The sequence below is a fragment of the Pinus tabuliformis genome, chromosome 1_2 (assembly GCF_031772625.1).
Source record: "Pinus tabuliformis cultivar Carrire ecotype Pingquan chromosome 1_2, CPIR1, whole genome shotgun sequence".
In the NCBI taxonomy this organism is placed as follows: domain Eukaryota; kingdom Viridiplantae; phylum Streptophyta; class Pinopsida; order Pinales; family Pinaceae; genus Pinus; species Pinus tabuliformis.
This window is the reverse complement of record NC_142298.1, coordinates 786,231,396-786,252,793: the sequence shown is the minus strand read 5'-3', so window position 1 is coordinate 786,252,793 and position 21,398 is coordinate 786,231,396. Positions and strand designations below refer to the sequence as shown.

At 40.5% G+C, this 21,398-nt stretch overlaps 2 protein-coding genes and 2 pseudogenes across 2 annotated transcripts; 2 read left to right on the top strand and 2 right to left on the bottom strand.

Moving 5' to 3' along the window:
* Positions 1-250: 250 nt before the first annotated feature.
* Positions 251-883, bottom strand: LOC149208234 (uncharacterized). The gene has a single exon (XM_089398276.1). The coding sequence runs from the start codon at positions 881-883 to the stop codon at positions 251-253; it is 633 nt and encodes a 210-aa protein (XP_089254402.1).
* A 1,957-nt stretch (positions 884-2,840) lies between these two features.
* Positions 2,841-4,751, top strand: LOC149208233 (putative receptor-like protein kinase At5g20050; annotated as a pseudogene).
* A 7,412-nt stretch (positions 4,752-12,163) lies between these two features.
* Positions 12,164-13,126, bottom strand: LOC149208232 (uncharacterized). The gene has a single exon (XM_089398275.1). The coding sequence runs from the start codon at positions 13,124-13,126 to the stop codon at positions 12,164-12,166; it is 963 nt and encodes a 320-aa protein (XP_089254401.1).
* Positions 13,127-19,939: 6,813 nt separating this feature from the next.
* LOC149208231 (nematode resistance protein-like HSPRO2 pseudogene) lies at positions 19,940-21,185 on the top strand (annotated as a pseudogene).
* The last annotated feature ends 213 nt before the right edge of the window (positions 21,186-21,398 follow it).

Here is a 21,398-nt window from a genome sequence, read left to right as displayed (position 1 = left end):
TCTATGCATTTTCCCTAAAGCACATCTCTTGTATGCAGCATATTCATTTTTCAATAATGGGAGACCCTCTACCATATTTCGTTGATGAAGCAATGATAAGTCATGATAATTGAGATGGACATACCTTTGGTGCCAAATAGCTTCCATTTTCATTGTTGTAGATACCAACGCTTGATGACATTTTTTGGTTACATCAAGCTTATACAAGCCTCCAACTCTCGACACTTTTAGCTACAACTTTGTAATGGTTCTACATGTCTTTCACTAAACTGTGTGATTTAACAAATTCTACTTTCAAATTATGGTTTGTAATGGTGGAAACAAATATTAAATTCTTCTTAATGCCAGGGACATGCATTACATTATGAATATTCCTAACACTTCCATTAGGTAATGTCACACGGACATCACCATAAACTTTAATCTTGTGTGAACTATCATCCCCAACATATATGTTGGCACCATTGTTTGTTTCATGGAAATTTTTGAACCAATGTTTATTACCTAACATGTGAATAGAAGCTCCAGAATCTACGAACCATGCATTTACATCATCAGTCTCAACAAAGAGTGCCACATTTGAAACAAACAATCTTAAATTCATTAACTCATGATTCATTGCATCTCCTCCATATGCAAAATTCCATGTATGTCTTCTACTTCTATGTTTTGATTCATCATACTTTCTTTTAATTAAATCTCTAGAAAGGTGCCCAGGGTTTCCACAATAATAATATTTCATTGTAGAATCACATTTTGAAGGTGTCATACCTTGTGTACACTTCGTGTAAGATGGTTTTCCAAATGATGGCCTTATTTGTGGTGGATTTCCTCCTCTGCTTCCTTCCCATGGCTTTCCGTTGAAAAGTTTTCTCTTTGCCATTAACGCCAAATTTGAATTTTGAGGCTTTAGATTTCTTCACCTCTCTTCCTCCTACATTGATATACCTGCCAATTTATGAAAAGTGGGAGCTTTCTCCCTTATTGCAAGACCTGTAATGAACATTTGGTATTCCTCTAACATCACACTTTCCCTTTGTGCAAAGTGCATTGGTTCATCACACTTTCCCTTTGTGCAAAGTGCGTTGGTTCATCACACTTTCCCTTTGTGTAGAGTGCATTGGTCCAGTTTGAAATGATTGAACAACAATCTCTTGCGTAGCTCCATGCTACTGGTTACTACACTTATTGGTACACTGCAAACTCATACAGGCCGAGCTCAATCACAGCTTCATGGGATGCCTCATGAGCCTCAGCCTCTGTCGGGAATCGTTTGACTTAAAATCATATCAATGTTGGTTCTCTGTAATCACTCACCGACCTCTCATGCAACAACACTCCAATGTTGCAACAATAATTAAACACACAAAAAAATGCAGCCCCTGCATGATGCTAAACTCAAACACTGTCGACTCTTCTTTGAAGCACACAACTCTCCTACACGTGTGCAAGTATGTGAGTAGGCATTGTCGGTTCTTCTCCACAGCACACAACTCTTCTCCAAGTGCATAAGTTTGTGAGTAGGCACCGTGTCATCCCTCTCCGGTCAAATACTTCAATAAGTGGGTCAACAAGAAAACAACTGCGACTTTTCCACAACCACGACAACACAACAAATGAAAAGAAAAAACACACCACAAACAATCTCCATGGTGCACCAATCTCTAAGGTGGACAGAGAGGTAGACACCCGACAAAATGCACCAAACATAGCCTCCTCAAGCCACATTGGCTTTGATACCAAAACAAAGAAATAAAGGAAACAAAGTACGAGGAAAAAAAAAAAATTGCTCTCTAGGTGAGTTTGCCTTCACTTCGAGACTATGAATACACACAACTCTCTATTACATTTAGAAAATAAATCACATACTCATAAATAGTTATACAATTCAATTGAGAGGTTTGAACCACTCTTCGAAAAATAAAACCTAGACACTAAATAAATCAACATAATCTCAACACACCACAATAAACAAATAATAATACATTAATCTATAAAAGACTAGATTTCACTATTAAATCCAATTTTTTATCCAAACCCCCTCCTCTCCTTAAACAAAAAAAACTAAAACATGTTAAGAAACAACCCCATCTATTCAAACAATCTTAATTGGACTAAAATGCTTTAATAAGAAGCGCAGATTTTCTACCCTTCTTCTAAATTAGTTGGTCTTGTATGGAAAAACGTATTCCTCAATCTCTTGATTAAAAAGTGTGCTTATACTTGGTCTTCCATGAAGAACATATTCCTCACTCTCTTGATCAGAAAGGCTACTTACACTTTTTGTTTATAAATCTTTGTCTCGAGCGTATGTCTTAAGTATGCTGTTTATCATCGTTTGGTTGAGCATTCTTATCCTTTGAAATTCTTGTTATTTTTTCATTATAAAAGTAATCAAATAACTTAAGAACAATAAATTTTTATTATATTATTAAAATTGAAAAAAAAAACTCATAAACTGAATTTTAATTAAATATAACTCTATTATCAATTACAAGTTTTTATATAAACCTTCTGTTTCTTATGATAAGCATTGAATTTGTCATGGAAGCGACAACCCTATCTCTTCGATCGAATCCTTATCGCTAATTATAGTTAGTATTTGTTTTTTCCTCGTGTCAATTTTGAAAGCACGTCTTAAACCTTCTGGTAAGCTGATGAAGATCAAGTTCTCAATGTTTATCCCCTTGAAATCGTGTAAATTTTGATTTTCGTTATCGAATTATCCACATTCGTTACTCACATCATCCGTATGGTTTGTCTGTTTATATGAATTGTTTGGAACTCCGGATCTACTGCACTTTGCGTGTAACTGAGGATCGGGTTAAGTATGGCCCCCTATGGGTTCTCTATCACGGTTTCCTCCAATATCCGGAAAACATCCGGCATATGAGAATGAGCCCAGCGGGAACATGAAGCTTAATTTGCAGACTCCGTCGAAATTGACTGTGCTAAAGAATTTCTTCGTCGGTTTCTTTAATGGTATATACGGCTTTCCCAACTACTGTGGCCCTTATGGTATCTGCAGCAATACTGGAGCGCGGTGCACCTGCCCAGCGCAGAGGAGTCACTTAGTTCTCGCAGCCGTATCGGGCCTCTGACGGCTGCAAGGAATAGATTATTGGCGCAGCTGCAAGGAATAGATTATTTTCATAGCAGGGAATTGTGTGGGTCAGCTTCAAGCAAGCCTAGACGAATGAAAGAGCCTCTGCTTGTCCAACTGCTCTTGCGTAGCCGCGTTTTATTGGCAATCCTCTGAATTCTGTTTCCATTACGAAGAGCTTTTGTCTATGAGAACCATCTCGGATCGAACCCAGATAGCGTTCATGAAGGTCATGGCTGATTCAGCCCAGACAGCAGAAAAAAATTGGAGTTCTCGTTTCTGGAAGCAGACGGGGAACATCGTCGGCATCAGTTTGGGGACTGGTTTGCTGTTTATAATAATTCTGTATTTTCTCTTTCCCCTTCTGCGAAAGAAGCAGCGGTTGAGAAAGACGGCGGCCCCCAAAGGGGAAGACGGATTCTTGAAGACGCTGTCGGTTCTGCTACCCAGATTCACTTTCGACGAACTGAAGGCAATCACGCGAGATTTCAGTCGGAAGCTCGGATCTGGTGGGTTCGGCTCTGTGTATGAGGGAGTACTTGGAGACGGAACCATGGTAGCTGTGAAGCAATTGGAGGACGCGTTCCAGGGCTACGACGAATTCCGAACGGAGATAGCGACACTGGGAAGCCTAAGCCATGTCAACCTCGTCCGACTTCAGGGATTCTGCGCCCAAGAATCCCACCACCTGCTCGTCTACGAATACATGGCGAACCGTTCTTTGGACGGCTGGCTCTTCTCTAGAGACGATACTAGGCTTCTGAGTTGGGGTACCCGGTTGAGCATCGCCGTAGACACTGCTCGCGGACTGGCGTTCTTACACGAAGAATGCCGCGAATGCATTGTGCATCTCGATGTAAAACCCGAGAACATTCTCCTCGACGATAAGTTCAGGGCCAAGCTATCAGATTTCGGGCTGTCGAAACTCATCCACCGGACTGATCAGTATAGCCGAGATCCGACCGGGATGAGAGGCACTCCGGGCTACATGGCGCCTGAATGGCTCATGGAAGCGGGTGTGAGCAGCAAGAGCGATGTTTACAGCTTGGGCATCGTGTTACTGGAGATCGTGTCCGGGCGCCGGTGCGTAGATCTGACGGCTCCGGCGAAGGATTGTTATCTTCCCGCTGCGGCCATTCGGAGGCTTCAGGAGGAGAGCTTAATCGAAATCGTTGATCCTCGTTTGGAGGTGCATAGCTTACCGGAGGAACATGAAGTGAAGAAAGTTGTTATGGTGGCACTTTGGTGTACACAGGAGGATCCTGCCATGAGACCAGAAGCCAGTGCAGTGAGCCGAATGCTAGATGGCCACATGCAAATTCAAGAGCCACCCTTGACTGCACTGGAAAATGCGCTTACTAAGCAGCAACACACCTGGATCTCAGCAGCTGCTGCCGGGAATGTGCAAGTTGCATATAATTGATTGGCCTAGTCATTCATTTCGGCTGGGCTGGGTTGGGCTTGTGATTCAGGGACGCCGAAAGGTTTCTGCAAGCTAAACGTAGGGTTGGCAGCGGGCACATGGCAGTGCCACAATAGCTTTGACCTCCAAATTCTACAACTTAAACAAGGTTTTCCGTTTCGTTTTGTCCGACTTAATGCCCTCCATAAAGTGAAGGGTTGTCTAAGATATATGTTGAGCGGCCACCTGGGCGTAAGGTTCAATTTACCTTCATATATTTATACCATGTAAATTCAAATTTGTTTGTTATAATTTTTAATCAAGGTTGTTTTTAAAATAAATTGATAATAACCTTAAATTCGTTTAGGTTGGATATTCAATTTTGACATAAAATTAATTTAAATTTAATGTTTTATTTCTTATGGTAAAGATGAAAACAATATTCTATAAAATATTATTAATGGAAATAATATTTAATATAAAATAAGTAATTTAAAATATTATTAACTCAATTAATAATGAATATAAAATAAGATGAATTAATAATTTAATATAAAATAAATTATTTAGTATAAAATATTACTAATTAATCTGATTTAAATGAACTATTTAGCCTAGAATGTTCTTGATGAGACTGATTATGGGTATTAATAAGTATGATTTAAATGAACTATTTAGCCTAGAATGTTCTTGATGAGACTGATTATGGGTATTAATAAGTATGGACATTAAATTAAAAAATAATATTTAATTAAATGTAAAATAAAATAATATTTATTTTTATTTTATTTAATTGATATAGTTTTTGGCTAACTAGAAAATTTGTAATTAAACGAGTGTAAATAAATTTGAGTAAGATTAAAACGATTAGTTCCTCCAAAGTCCTCTGGGATGAAATTATTATCTTGATTTCTTGGTTTAATTAAAGTTTATTTTGTTAAAATATTTTTCATTTTGAAACCCATTTTTTATCACAATTTTTTTATAAGTTTTATTACAAATTATTACTATTATTATTATAATTAAATGTATTAAAAATAAAATTTTAAATTTATTAACTTTAAATAAAAATTTAATTTAATATTTCTTTTTTCTATTGTTTGTCACATAATTTTTATTAAAAATTATTACTATTATTATTATAATTAAAATTATTAAAAATAAAATTTTAAATTTATTAATTTTAAATAAAACTTTAATTTTATATATGATGATGATGATGATGGTTAACGTCCACTGAGACCAAATTGGTCTATCGGACCTACAATTTTCTTAATTTTTACTTGTCTGGCTCCTCGTCTTTCTTGGCGAGATTGGTGTTGTAGCTTTCTTTCTTTTCTCTACAGTCTTCCAACTTCCTTTGTCTTGCATCTCCTTCATCTCTTCTGGTTCTTGGGACATTGGTGTCTTAGCTTCGCGATCTATAGTCGGAGAAGAAGTTTGGTTTAGGAGATCTGCTTTGCTGTTAAATGAAGATTTATTTTCTGCGGTATTCAAATCCTAATAGCTGTTGATTTGTTGGGGCGGGCTTTCTCCTTGCTTGCTTTGAGAGTTGTTTCCTTCTTCCTTGATTTCTTGTGACTCAGAGTTTTCTCTAGAATATTCTTCTTCTTTGATGACAGTGTAGTGTTCTTTTTGTGCTCCTTCCCACCATGTAGATCTGTGGTGGTTTTTTCTAGCAAAATTTTTCTCAGAGGCTTTTGGGCAATTTTTGGCTAGATGCCCCGTCTCAAAGCACGATCGACATCTGAAGAGGACACTTTCATAATCAAGCTTCTGGTTCCACACATAGTCTTTACTTGTTAGGTTTATTTCAGCTGGGAATCCGGCGCTGAAATCCATTTCCACACAGATGCGTGCATAGGTGGTTCTGGCATACTCCTCTGTTTCTGGGCACCTGCAGTAAAATTTCCCAATTGCATTTCCGATGGCTTTTAGCGAGGAGAGATTCCAGAGATGCAAGGGTAGGCTTGGCAATCTCACCCAAACTGGTGCTGAGGTTATCACTGCTGTAGAGGGATCGAATGATGGGTTCCATGGCTTCATGAATAGGCCTGATTTTTTCCAAAACCAAGGGCCGAAATCTAGAATACATTGTCTTCTTTCAGGATTTTCAAAATCTACTATAAAGAAACCTCTAGCACAGGGGTAGATATTAATTTCATCAGAAATGATAGGCTTCCATACCTCCGATATCCAATTGTGGAGTGCTATCAGCCGCGGCCAAAAACCATTGAACCGGCAAATTAGGGCACTTTCGGAGAACTTCAAAGCTTCATCGAGCGAGTCCTGGACCACTTGGATAGTGGGAGCTGGGGCTTCACTCACGATATGGGCAGGAGATTGCCCTTTAGAGGCGGATGAGCCACCAGTTATTTTTGCGAAGCTCGGAGCCATATTTTACGCAGTTATATATATATTTGTAAATTTAGGCATTCCTCTTTCCATATTAGAAAACAGAATTACAGCAGATTAAAGTTCAGGTGGCTAGTCTGCCACCGTCACCTATCGGCCTTATAACCAGACCAAAATTTAAAAATGTTTTTCTCCTTCATCTTGTCATAATCATGCTTTTGACTACTTTTAACTAATCTAGCTACAGGAATATAACTTAACAACCATACGCAGTTCTATTTTAACAACATTTCAAACAAAATTTAAAGACTCAGCTCAGTTAATCCTCGTTTGACGAGTTGACCGGGGCAGGCGTTGTGGCGCTGGTCCCAGGTTTCGTCTTCTTCTGCTCATTGATCCACTTTAGTTTGAGCAGCATTTGTTCCATGTTCTTCAACAGCAGGTGGTTTCTCACTGCCTAGACTTGGATGGTCGCGAGCTCTTTCAAGAGGGTATTCTTTAGATTCTTTGATTCCTCTGTTATCTAGCTTTTGAACTATTCTTCTGCTTGCATTCCTCCTCCTCTTCTTCTCGAACAGCCTGATTCATCTCCATAGCCCGTGCAACCACATGTTTCATTATCCAGTACTGCTAAAGCGTTTTACTAAACAGAGAGTTTCTACTTCTTGTGTTTCTTGGGTCCGGGATCAGATCCTCCCATTCCCCGTGGGGGATTTCCTTGTTCTCACTAATAGCCCTCAGCTCCCTCTCCCACCCATTGATTTGAGTGCGGATCTCCGGGGAATTTCTGGCCATATACGCGTTGATCATGAACATGCTCTTGTCTGAGTCCAGCTTCCTGCCCCTTTTCCTCGGTTTGCTACTGGTGCCTTCTTCCCGAGCCTTAGCTGGTTTTTCCTTTTTCAGTGCCATCTTGCTGCGGTCTTGGGATCTTGATTTTATGGGGACTTTTCTACCTATCATAACAGAAAACCACAAGTCAATGCCTTTAAATTGTAATTCAGCTGAAATCCACTCGCTTATCACCCAAGCTTTAGCATGTCGGTCCCGTGGGCAGTTCAGGCTTGCAGTCTAGGGCCATAACACAACTTTTCTTGCTAAGCGGCTCATGTCACTCCACCCTCTCTTGACAGCCCGGGAGATCTCACGTAGACCAGCGTGGATAGACTTAGAAGACCTATCCATCTTATGGGTGGGGTATTCAGGCTTGGCACCTAGGGAGATATCTAGGGAACAGACATTGGTAGGGCGTCGGTGCCCATCATGGAGTGTGACAAGTCCCGACAATGCCACCCTCCCCTCCCACCTCTCTACTCGGGGCATGGGTTGAGCCTCCTGATAGGAACCCAAATTTTCACCAGCCAAGTACCCCCCTGCTCTGGAGGGAGAGAGGTGATTCGACTTAATGTCGGGGTGGCCTTTACCTATCCTACTACTAGTATACTGCTTACAGAGGCGGGATAGTTCAGGATAAGCATAGACAAGATTATTGCTAGCTATCATAGGTCCAGGAAGACAAGGACAAGAGAGAACATACCACCTTTCCTTGTCGGAGCTAGGGACAAAGGCTGGTCGTTGGGCCAAGTTGCCACCTTTCCTCTTTCTTTCATCTTTCTCGCCAAACTTCATGAGCGTTCCATCTGCCACCTTTGGCTATTGTTTATTATCTATCCATTGTCCTCGCAACCAAACCTCACTTGGCCATTTAATTCTCCAGCTATCATCCCCGTGTCCCTTCCTCGAGATGTGGCGAAACTTGTCCGACCTTCTTTATGCTTCATTACTCCAATATTCTCCCGGTTGCTCCTCTCGTATCCTTTCTGTACCACCTATGCCCCCTATCGTCCTTTCGCTGCCATTTATCCCGACTTCCCATACTAGCTCCAGATCTTCCCTTGATGACATCTCAGTTCTCACTGCTTCCCCGTCACTACGATCAGTCCTACCCTGCCCCGTCATCTGTCCAGCGCCATAATTCCTATTACTCCTGTCCTTTCCCACGAATATGCTGTCCATCCCCTCCCGCTGCAATCTTTCCCCGCAGCTGCTGTGTGCCGCCTGATCCTGGCTGTTCACCTCAGACTTGCCATTACCACCCTTATTGGCATCAAGCAGCTGTTGAAGTCGATCGTGCTCCTCCGGGAGCAGTTGAACCAGGCCTTCACTGTCCATCACCTTGTCTCTATTCCGACTACCCCAGTTCGTAAGCCAGTCGGTCGATTTATTTCCCGATCGCCTAACATGTGACGGAATTAGATAGTCGATTCTGGTTAGGATCTTCCCTATTTCTCCAACGAGCCACGTCGTTTGCCAACTCTTATTGATTTTGTCCGCTAGTTTTTGCTGCTGTAATTTCCTTACCATGTCCACCACCAACTTTGAGTCTCCCTCAATTTGGAGGCGCTTGAAATTTACCTGTATTGTGATTTCCAGGCCTCGTTTCAGAGCATGCAGTTCCGCTTCATTGTTGGTGGCCTCCCCGCAGTCCATCGCAAAGGTTCTCAGGGTTTTTCCGCCGTCATCTCTGAAGACTCCCCCAATACCTGCCTCACCCGGGTTATGTTTAGCTGCACCATCAAAATTATGTTTTATGAACCCCTGCGTGGGATGGCGATACCGGTTACTTTCTTCCACTTCTCTGTCCTGGACTTTGCTTTTGACACCCCCACTTATCATATTTTGGTTAACCTCTAGTCTTTTAAGGATTTCCTCCTCCGTTTGCAATGCCTGCCAGTCTTCGTCCTTCCAACTTTTAGTTAAGATTATTTCTCTCATGTTCCTGATGGTTTGTTCCCATATGTCTGCTGGAGTTCTGTTTTCTGCCTTGAAGATTATGCCATTCCGTGCCTTCCAAATGTTCCAGAGCAGGAAGCCCACAGAAAGCAGCCATGCACGATTGACCACCGGATTTTGGTAAGGCTTCCTCGGCCAGTTTTCTATGGTGTTTACGATGTTCTGATAATTTCTATGGCGGCGCTCAAACATTTTGAAGTGGCTTTCCCATAGGGTATTGCTTACTATGCATCGGTTCAGCAAATGTTCCATGGTCTCCTCCTGTGAATTACAGAGCGCGCAGCGGGAAGGACCTTGGCGCCCCTTTCTCTGCATCTGGTCCCAGGTAAGCGCTCTGCCATGTAGCATAGTCCAAACAAAGAATGATACTTTCGGCCAATGTTTGATTTTCCATAGATTTTTCCATTTTTTTGTTTCCACCTGTTGATTCTGTTTAGGTTTTTGGTAATAGGCTTCTGCTATTGAGAAATTGCCCTGAATTCAGTTGCCCCATCTTAGAATATTGGACCCTGTTTTCCTTGCCACTTTACGGGATGCCATCTCTTTGTAGTATTCATGCCAGTTGTCTGTTTCGGGGGCTCTTTCCCAGTCTTCTTTCTGTTTCCAATTACACCAATATCCTCCTTCCCCTAGTTTCTAGAATTTGTGGATAGTTATCACCTCAGCCTGGGCCATGAAAGCGCGGATGGCTTGAAGGTTTTCCTTATGGATAAGCCTTTCACATTGCTGCCAAGATTCCTCCCAGAATCTGGCTTTATCTCCTGCTCTTATCTCCCAAAAACTATAATCTTTTATCAGATCTTTATTGCCCCTCACCAGGTTCCAGATTGCGGAACCTCTGACCTCCGTCTGGCTTCTCAGTCTTCCTGCGGGTTCCCTTGCCGCCTCATATTTCCTTTCCCAGATCACCTTCCATAGATCATGGCCACCCTGGGTCCACCTCCACCAGAGCTTTGCTCCCATTGCTTGGTTAAGGACGAAGGGTTCCCGTAACCCTAAGCCTCCAGCTTTAGAGAGCCTGCTTAGCCATTCCCATGAAATTAAGGCCCACTTTCTGGTCTTGCTGGTTCCCTGCCAGAGAAATTTCTTGAACATGGCAACCAGTTTTTGGCTTGTAGACTTTGGGATAGCTTGGCACAAGATCTGGTAGACTGGGATAGCCTGCAGGATGGCTTTCAATAGAATTAGCCGGCTGGGGGAATTCAGCGAGCGAAAGGTCCAATTTTCCATCTTGTTCCTGATTTTTTTAATTAGGGGTTCCCAATTGCTATCCTGTATTGGTGCTCATGCAGCATAATGCCCAGGTATTTTGACAGGAAGGTTCCAATTCTAAAGCCCATAGTGCGCGCCAAGAATCTTTGGGCAGCCAACAGGGTGTTAAAGAAAAACACTTCAGATTTATCCTTATTAATCTTTGTCCCGGAAGCTTGGTTAAATTCAGATAAAGTTTTAATTACTCTTTGGGCCTCCTTCAGTGTGGCTTGACCATATAACATCACGTCATCTACGAATTGCTGGTGCGTAACCGGGAGATCATTCCCACAGATTCGTAATCCCTTTAACTGATCCCTGGAGACTTGGGCCTTGACCAACCTACCCAGACCTTCCGCAGCCAGGATGAAGAGGAAAGGAGACAAGGGATCTCCCTGCCTTAGCCCTCGCGAGGGGTTGAAGGCTTCGGTGGGGGTACCATTTAACAGAACTGACATCACCGAGGTTCCAACCATAGACAGGATCCAGTTTATCCATCTTTGTTCAAATCCATGAGCTTTGAGAATGCCTTCCAAGTACCCCCAGCTAAGGCGGTCGAACACCTTAGCCAAGTCTAATTTGATAAGCATACCTAGGTTACGGGAATTTTTCAAGGAGTGTATCACTTCTTGGGCCACAATAATTCCATCTGTAATCTACCGCCCTTTGACGAAACCTGTTTGCTCCGGTGCAATGAGATCTGGCAGGATCGGCTTGAGTCTGTTTACCATAATTGTTGCTAGAATTTTGTAAACTACATTACAAAGGGATATAGGCCTGAATCCCTGCGGTTCGTCCGAGCTGCCATTCTTCGGGATCAGAGCCAAGAAAGTGGCATTCAGTCCCTGGTGCATGCACTTTGAACACCTAGATTCCTCCACTAGGTCTAGCAAGTCATTTCCCATAAAACTCCAGGCAGCCTGGTAAAACTCGATGGTAAAGCCATCGAGACCCGGGGCCTTATTTTTTGGCATTTTGTTAACCACTTCCTCAAGCTCTTCCTTGGTGATTACCCTGAGCAGAGCCAGATTTTGTTCTCTTGAGACTTTCTTAGGGATATGTTGGCAAACCTTGTCTATTTCCTAGGTTCTATTGGCATTTGGCTCTGTCAGGATGTCTTTGAAATGCTCCACCAAGAGTCGTTCCATTTCTTTCTACTACGTTACTATGTTTCGCTGGCTGTCTTTCAAGGAGAAGATTCTGTTATGATGGCGGTGGTTTAGCATTGCTTTATGGAAGAATTTGGAATTCTTTTCCCCCTATTTTATCCATTGGACACGAGATTTTTGTTTCCACATAATTTCTTCTTGTTTTCGCCTTTCCTCCAGTTGATTTATTGCCCTGCCTTCCTCCTCAGCCAGCTCCTTGCTTCGTCCATCCATAATGATTTGTTTCTGTATTCCTTCTAGTCTAGACCGGAGTTTTCCTTGCTCCTGCTGGATATTGCCGAATTCTTCCCTATTCCATTTCTCGATTTTATTCTTTATTTCTTTGAGTCTGAGCTGGAACGAGTGAATTTTGCTGCGTCCTTCCATTCCCCTCTTACTTTCCTGCCACCAGCTCCTTACTTTGTCTAGGAAGTTTGTAGCTCTAAGCCAAAAGGACTCAAAACGGAAGGGCCTCTTTTTATTCAGATCATTCAAGGCTATTTCGAGCTTAATTGGCCAGTGATCGGACCCTCTTGAGGGTAGGATAGAGGCTTCATAGAAGATATCCAACCCGATTATGTGCTCCGAGATTAAAAATTTATCCAGTCGTGACGCAATTTGTTTGGTCCCACCTCTTCTATTATTCCAGGGGAATTTCCCATTTATAGTTGGAATATCAACCACCCTTAATTCTTCTTGGACGTCTCTGAATCTTTCCATCTCCGGGTCTTCTCTACTTATTCCACCTTTTTTCTCTTCTCTAGAGGTTATTAAGTTGAAGTCTCCTGCTAGAATCCATCTCTGCTCCTGGTGCATATTTCTTAGCTTTTCCAGCTGGTTAAGGAACAAGCCTCTATCAGCATGGGTATGGGGCCCGTACACAGCCAAGACTGCCACCCATTCACTTTGCCCAATGAGTCTGAATCTTCTTGTCAAGATTCTTGGCATTCCTATCCACCAATCTGTTAGGACTTCTACTAGATTCCAAATAATTGCTATCCCTCCTGCACTTCCTTTGGCATCTATGGTTACTTGTTCATATCTTGGTTTTATTTTATTGAGAATTTCCTCCATCCTTTGTCCTCATATTTTAGTTTCTTGGACAAGCATAATTTGAGGTTTGTCCTTCTTCAATCTTTCCACCAAATGTCTCTTTTTCCCTTTGCTATTTAAGCCTCTAATATTCCAAGATGTCAAAATCATTGGTTAACTTGGGATAGGTTTTGAAACACCGCTGACAGCGGGACCACTCTGCCTGTATTGACCAGAATTTCTCCCATGAGTTGTATGGAGTCCTTAAGATTTTTCCTTCCTCTTTTTTTTTCCGCCCTTTCTTTATCCTTGCTGATCTGTTTTGCTTTCCTTCTGGCTCTCTTCGAATTCTTCTGGTGTGGCTTTGCCATTCTCTAGTTTGGCTTTATACTGCTCGAAGGTTTCCACGTACAACCTCTTTTGATCTTCCGGAATAAACCTCTCATCTAAGTGCCTCCATTCATGCAATAGTTTTCTTAAGACTTCTTCCTCTTGACTTAGATCTTCCCTGTTTGTCTTCGAGTCTGTCTCCATCTATTCAGCTTGTTCGTTCTGTTCCTTCCCTTTCTCCATTGGCTCTCTCAGGGCTTTCCTTTTAGAGGGGATTCTTTCACTGCTCTCACTATTGTCTGACCCCTTATCCTCTTGATTTTTCATGGTTTGGTCATTCTCTTCGCCCTCTTCCTGTAGTATTGCAAAGCTGTTAGTTTTCTCTGGGGATGATTGTTTTTCTTTCCTGTTTTCCTGGGGGGTATCCTTATTTGTTTTCCTTTTGCTTTTCACCTTTTGGTATCCTTCCTGGTCTATTGGATCTTTATTTTGCAGGAGGTCCCTCCTTTCTTCTTCTTCCCTTGTAATCAGGCATTCCTTAGCCAAATGGCCATGGGCATGGCACCTACAGCATCGAAACAGGATGTGCTCGTAGTCTAAGTTTTGCTGTCAAACTTCTTCATGATATTCTAGTTCCACAGAGTCTAGGATGGGGTTTACTAGGTTCATATAGATACATATCCTACCGTACGAGGTGTACCTTCCTTTCTTCGTGGTTTCTGCTATTTTAACGAAACTTCCTATTGAGTTTCCTATTCCCTCCAAGATTTTCGGGTCCCAAAAGTCTATAGGTAGCCCAAATAAACGAACCCAGATAGGTGCTACTAGAAATGTTTCTTTATCAGGGTTGTAGCATTCCTCCCAGAAACGCATAAACAGAACAACATTATAATAGAAATACAGGCCATTTTCAAATACCTTTTCCTTCTCTTGCAGGTTTGAGAAAATTATCGTAAAGAAGCCTTTCACTCCCAGCTTGAGCTTGATGTGGCCTTGGGGCTGCCATTTTTGCTGAATCCACTTGGTAAGATCTCGTTCCGACAGCCAGACTCCTACAAACTTGCAGATAAGGGCATGATCTCTCATGTAGCTTCTATACCTTTCCATTTTATTCGTTGGAATCACGAACTTGGGTCTCTCCGCTGCACATGGCATGCATCTTCCCCTGCGGCCTGCTTGCCAAGTTGCTCCCAACACCGGTCCCACACTCTGTTGCTCCTTTGTTGCCTGGCTGTTCTGGCCGTCTCTTATCACTGTATCCCAATAGGAGGGGATCTCTCCCCTCTTGACATCTTTTGTCATGTCTTTTGTTTCTTAGCTCTCTGCTGACTTCTACTGGTCCATTCTATTTTCTACCCCTTGGCTCGCCCTTCGTTCCTCCCGAGGGTTTTACCGCCTTGCCGCCATAAGGGTTTTAGTTGCAGAGCTCCATCAAGTTATTAATTTAATATTTTTTTAATAATTAAATTATTAAATAAAAAATGTATCTTTTCATTCAGATTTGATCAATAGGAAAAAGCATAAAATTTACAAAATACCGAAATAAACGGGAATAATTCCGACAGCCAAATGATTGGGAATATTTTCACATACATGGTGATGAAATCAAAGTTTAAAATTTTTGTGACTATTAAGTAATTTGAATCTTTTGTGATATTAAAAATTATTATTTTTTTAAATAATATTTTGTTTAAATAAATCACAATTTTCTAAATATATATCTCAATAATGATCTTCCTAACCTTTTAATCATTAAAATTACAATAATAATAATAAAACTACCTTTCTTAATAATTTGTCATTATAATTCATATTTCAAACAAAAAAAATATCAATTTTCATAACACCACACATTTAAGACACACTTTAAGCATAAAGCCTCGACGGAAAGATTATTTGTAAACTCCGTAATACCGTCTTGTAGTCAGCATTTGTACCTAGTTTATATTTAAGCTTCTCCTTATTTTGTTATGGTAGTTTATACTTAAGTCTATCCTTACTTTGTTATGATTAATGAGATCAGGGAAAGCCATAGGGAAGAGCTCATTAGACGGGTCGAGGGGACGCAATAAGATTAATAATCGAGAGACAACGCTAATAAAGGAATTAAGTCTTTCCTTTTTATTGGCCTCTTATTATGAGTGGGTGATTTAACGTAGCATGCCGCGTGTGTCTTATAGATGATCAATTTCTAGGCAGTTCCTATTTCCAACCCTATAAAATTATAAATGCTATGTCCTTACACCGTCCTGACAGCCCGGTTCACGTCATGCCCCGCTTACATCTCGCATCTCGGGCCTGGCCATGGATCATGTCGCATGTTACATGCATCCCATCTCCACATCCGGCAAATACAGGTCACCAAGCTCTGGCGACTCTGCTGTCTGCCGTGTTCTTGCCCGCCAAGCTGCCCGCCTCCACTTTGGTGTATTGATGACATTTATCAACCCAGCGTGGAGGCTCATAAACGCCTTACCAACCATCCTCGATACATTATCTGCTCCAATCCCGGCAATTCAAAATCCAACCATTGAAGAAATTCACTGTGGAGCTCCAACGAACAGAACAGAGGTTACAGAAGGTGATCCCCTGCCCCACTTCGAAATAGGTATTTCAAACTTCAACCTCTGTCTTGCGCGTAAGGCCAAATTGTGCTTTGAACTGCACACAATTTATCTACATTTAAAAATTACAGACTTCAGATCTGTTAGTTTTATTTTCTATAAAATGCATCAAAAGAAAAATTTCCAAGCTCTGCAACTCTAGAAATCGACCTCTTAATTTGTGTGAGAAGGTAGTAACTCATGCACCAATGTAGCAAAAATAGAAATCTTTTCACACTCGATTCAAAGACTTGAATTAGTTATAGGGCTTTCAATTCAAAGACTTGAATTAGTTACAGGCCTTTCAATCTCTTCCCAGGAGCAGTGAAAGTGGCATTCTTCCACCAGCTGTCTTGCGCATAAGGCCAAATTGTGCTTTGAACTGCACACAATTTATCTACATTTAAAAATTACAGACTTCAGATATGTTAGTTTTATTTTCTATAAAATGCATCAAAAGAAAAATTTCCAAGCTCTGCAACTCTGGAAATCGACCAGTGCTTTGTATATGTAATAATATATTTACTGAGGATACAGTTCTTATATTTTCTAAAAATTCTCAATATTTTCACAGCTAAATGCTTTAAAGAGTAGATCTAACTAGGTACCTTAGTAACGAATGGCACCAGTGTGTGCAGAATAATGAACCTCTCTTTCAGTTTCTCCCTGCGTCTGCGCTCTGCGAGTACATGATTTACAGTGATGTCATCCTGACCGTTTCTTCGCACCCTGCAACCATTCTCACCTTCCCTTAATTTGGGTGAGCTTTCTTCCCTGTCTCTACTAAGAACGCTGGGAAAACTGAACAAAATGTATTTCAGCACCCCGTGGGCATTCACTGCCTTCTGGACCAAAAACTCGTTGTTGCCCGTCCAACTAGAGAAAGCACATCGCTGTGTAACATCTTGAGGATTGACGTTTCCGTGTATCAGTTGCAAGGTCGTTGTCTCTGTCCATTGGCTCGGCCGCTGTTGTTGCAGCATGGTTGAAATTGTTTTGGAGTAGTGACCACTTTCATCATCGCTTCCTTGATGAAGGTATTGCCGAGTACCTGGACAATGTAGGCAAATACAGAAATTGGGATAACAGACGTAAGCCTCCCCACACCAGACGAAATGAGAAGTAGGGGCCACGAGGGCAGAAAGCTGCGCACGTCAAAGGATAGAACTAATTTATGGACCCTTACGAAGTGAACACCTTAAACAGGCGCTTGTCCACCCTACGACACGCATGCATGCATGAAGCATCTGCGGATGACTTGTAGCAGTGATCTTAGGCTCCCCTTCTCCGCCATTGGATTCCTTATCAATGGAATTATTTGGAGCTCCCTTACCGGTTATTAATCGCAACTATCTCGTATAAAACGCTTGTAGCACAATCTCAACATCAAACAATCCGCCAACACTTCTATGCATCATTACTTGTTTTTGGACGGCTGTGGCATCCGATTTAATTTATGAAGCTTGTGACTTGTATATGGCGTCCACGCATAAGGAAAGAACATCAAAAAGCATAGTGAAATGGGAAATTTACAAGTTTAAAAATAATCGGGAATGGGAAAATTTAAAAATCATAGTAAAATGTGAAACTTTAACAATTTATCACTTAAGAGTCTCAAAAATGGGTAGAGAAAGAATTTGTTAACATGTGAAGAATTTACGAGGTAATTTTAAGAAGAGTGATAAGTTTGGTAAGTTATTATATATTTGTTAAATGTATATGGATTTATTAATATGAATATTTTAGATAAATAAGTGTTTGAATTAAGAATATATTTTAAAAGTTTTGAAAATTATAGAAGTTTTGTGTGATATTTAATTTAAAATAAATTTAGAAAAGAATGAACAAAAAATATTGTTTTTATAAAAATAAAAAAGAAATTAAGATGTCTACTGTCGAATTTTTTTCGAATTAAATTTTTTTAATTCGAATTTTTAACGTACCAAATCAAATTTGAATCCGAACTTGGCAACTATGGGAAAAGCTATGGATTCTCATAAAACTGGAGCTTGAAAACCACCAAAGGTCACCTGGACCAATTTACCTGAAATCTTTCTGCCTTCAAGAGGCTAAATGAGAGATGAATCCCATGGGAAAAACCATTGATCACCTAAAGCAATTTACATGGAGTCTTTCCTCCTTTAAATAGGCTAAATTAAAGATGAATCCTATGGGAAAAACTATGGATTCTCATAAACTTGGAGCTTGAAGACCACCTGTAACTTGACCGAATCAAATTTACCCAAACTATGATACTACCATAACCTTTGACCAAATCAATTTAGCCGAACCACCAAATCAATAAGTTGCCCATGAACACATTAATGGACTCCATCTATTCTAAATTTCAAGTAAAAACTATTACAATAATTAATAGATATGTCTTCTTGTTGAACATCCATAATTTAATTTTTCTTTTAATCTAATTTTCTTGGGAGAATAAATGAAAGATGTTGTTATATTCTTATCTTCTCCTGTATATCATATATTGATGGAATTTCAAATATTACCATGCAAATTTTGAAATAACAAATGGCATTTCATAAGTGAGTAGCTTTAAGTGTAATTTTTGGAAAATTATTTTCCAATCTAATTTGTTTAAAATTTGGTAGAGATTTATTGAAACAACAAATTTGATAGGTGAATTCTTCGCAATCGAAGTTCCCAGAGTTTTTGAGAATAGTAAATCCATATATACAGTCAAAGACTACTCCTTATATAAATATAGATTACATTATCCAACTAATTGGAAAATAAGCAGGAGAAAATGAGACAGATCTGCCTATATCAATGATTGTGTCCCAATTACCTGAGGATTGAAGTCCATGACTTATGTCCGGCCAGGCGTTAGTTGAATGCTTGACCTGCATACAGCTATTTCCACTTGTGACCTGCAACTCAGAATCGATATCATTGGAACAATCTTCTCGGGACATATCCAACTGCATTACTTCGCTGCCATTCTGTCCAAACTCTGTAACTGTTTTCTCGCTCTGTAGCCCTGAAACTTGCATGGGGAGGTGTGCATTCTCGTGGGCATTTTCTGAGTTATATTATGTTGCTTTAACATTCTGCTCTTCGAACACAATCCCACCTGGAGGCTGCATGCTAAGCTGATCCTGGGGGAGTGCTTGTGATGCGTTTTCTGAATGGGGATTGGAAGTGGACTGCTCTAAACATATTGGCTTTGAGTGATCAGCAAGAAGGCTTGTAACCTGATGGATCAGTCCAATATCTTCACGGATCTGCCCAAAATTAACATCACAAAGGGGAATCATTGAGTAAGTTTAATAAATACAATTTTCCCATCTAGGATTTAAAGCTATCCTTATTGAGGAGGAAAATAAAAGTGTGGTACTCAACAAATTTGAAATCCCCTGCACAAGAAAGATGTGGTGTGGCCATCAGAGTTCAAATTCCGGGATTTAAAGAGTCAGTTCTTTTAACAACTATTCTTCTCATATATATAAAAAAAATGTAATGTTATTTCTTTTATTTATATTGGATGCGAGGAATTCCATTTAACACAAGGATAGCAGTCAATTAGAGAGGGCAACATTTTCTTCTAAAAAATATTTATTGGACTGTAAAGAAGGTTTATTTGTGTTGAGTTTTTATCATCTACAGAAAGAGTTGAGTTGCAACAAATAGATATGCTTTGTCTCCAGTAAGATATTATATATAACTTTTTAAATATATCAGGGATTTAAGAACATTTTATTCTATTCCAGTTTTTAAAATTTTAGTGTTTAAAATGGATTTTAGTGTTTATTCTATTAATATGTTGTCCTTTTTAGATTATGGTATATGGAGAGCATTAGTGTATTTACTCTCCTGGTTATGTTTGCAGGGAAAAAATATGTCTTGTAAATAAATGGCATCCTATTTTTCCTTTGTTGAAGGGTCCATAGAGCCCTCCCCCATGGAGTGTGCAGGTTACGAGCACTATGTGCATCTCCCCGAGCTCAGTGCCATGTGGAAATTCAAGGAATGGCCTAGTTGGTCTAGAGAGGGGTTGGTAAAGGTTGCCTTACAGTCATTGGAGATTACTTTTCGGTTTGTTTCGCCTGTCCTCTGTGACACAAGGACTTACATTGACAAAGAGGAATGGAAGAGAAGGCTTGAATCCTTAATTAGTTCCCAAATTGAGTTGATTTCAATGATTTGTGAAAATGACAAGCAGGTTCCCACTCTTCAGTTGTCAGTAAGTAGTGGTGTTCTTGCTAGGAAAGTTTTCCATGAGGTATGGCAGAGACCTGGTTTTTTTTCCTGTGGTTAGCAGAACAAGTGAAGAGAACTTACTTCCTCGTTTGGGTACATGGAAAAGCGCTAAAGCTATGGTTTCTAGAATATGGCTTGCCATTGAAGGCCATATGCAGAGGACTCCCTTCACTTTAGGTCTAGAGGAACCAAATATGTCAGGTAAGCCTATTCTTGAATATGATAGAATCTGCAAGCCAAGATATTTGCACTCTTTAAAACAACATAAACAATTTCATAATCCAGAAGATGCCAAACTTTGCAATGTCCTCCAGATCTTTGAGGCCTGGGTATTTGTAGGCCAAGAATTGTTGCACAGAATATATCAAAAAATAGACTCTGGGGATTTCGTACGAGCATCCACAGACTGTTGGATGGTTGAAAGGATGTGGAACATGCTCACAGAAATTGTGAATTTGATTCTAGTGATGGACCCAGATGATTTCCTTTGCCTTAAACACCAGTTGGCAATTAGCAACACTGGTATGCTTGCAGGCGCATATTGCCTTCGGTCTGCCCCCCTTAGAGACCTTACAAATGCATGCAAGGAACTAAGGCATCTGGTGCCCAAAGTCATGGGTGTTGAGGCTGATCCAAAGGGTGGACCAAGGCTCCAGGAGGCACTTATGCATTTGTTTCATTCACATGGACTTTGCTCACATAACACTTCAGGTGCTTATAATGTTGCAACAATATATGTTTTGTTGGCATTCCAAGCAATAAAAGCCGTGGTGAAAAGGTTTTTCTTCTCATATCAGCAGCTGGTAGTAACAGCCATGGGTAGCATTGAAATGAAGGGTCCATCATATCTAGGTGCTTGTGATGCCCTGCGTCAGATATATTTTGAACCACCTTATTTCCCTAGTGTGGATGGTGCAAAGACATTTTTGGGTTACTATTGGCACTAAAAGTCTACAACTATGGTGGATGGTACACTGGAAGATCTACAAACAAATCAAGTGAAGTTTACAAGACAAAGAACAGTGCCTTCAGTTTTTGAAAGTATTACCCCAAATTCATACATACACTTCTTACATTGACAGTTTTGAATACTATACATAGAATTATATTGGATATAGGATTAGACTCATTTTTTTTCATCCCCATCAGTAGGAGCAATC

Excerpts from the sequence above, each read along its gene's own strand:
- LOC149208234 (XM_089398276.1), bottom strand. The coding sequence starts at position 883 with ATGGCAAAGAGAAAACTTTTCAACGGAAAGCCATGGGAAGGAAGCAGA.
- LOC149208232 (XM_089398275.1), bottom strand. The coding sequence starts at position 13,126 with ATGGAGGAAATTCTCAATAAAATAAAACCAAGATATGAACAAGTAACC.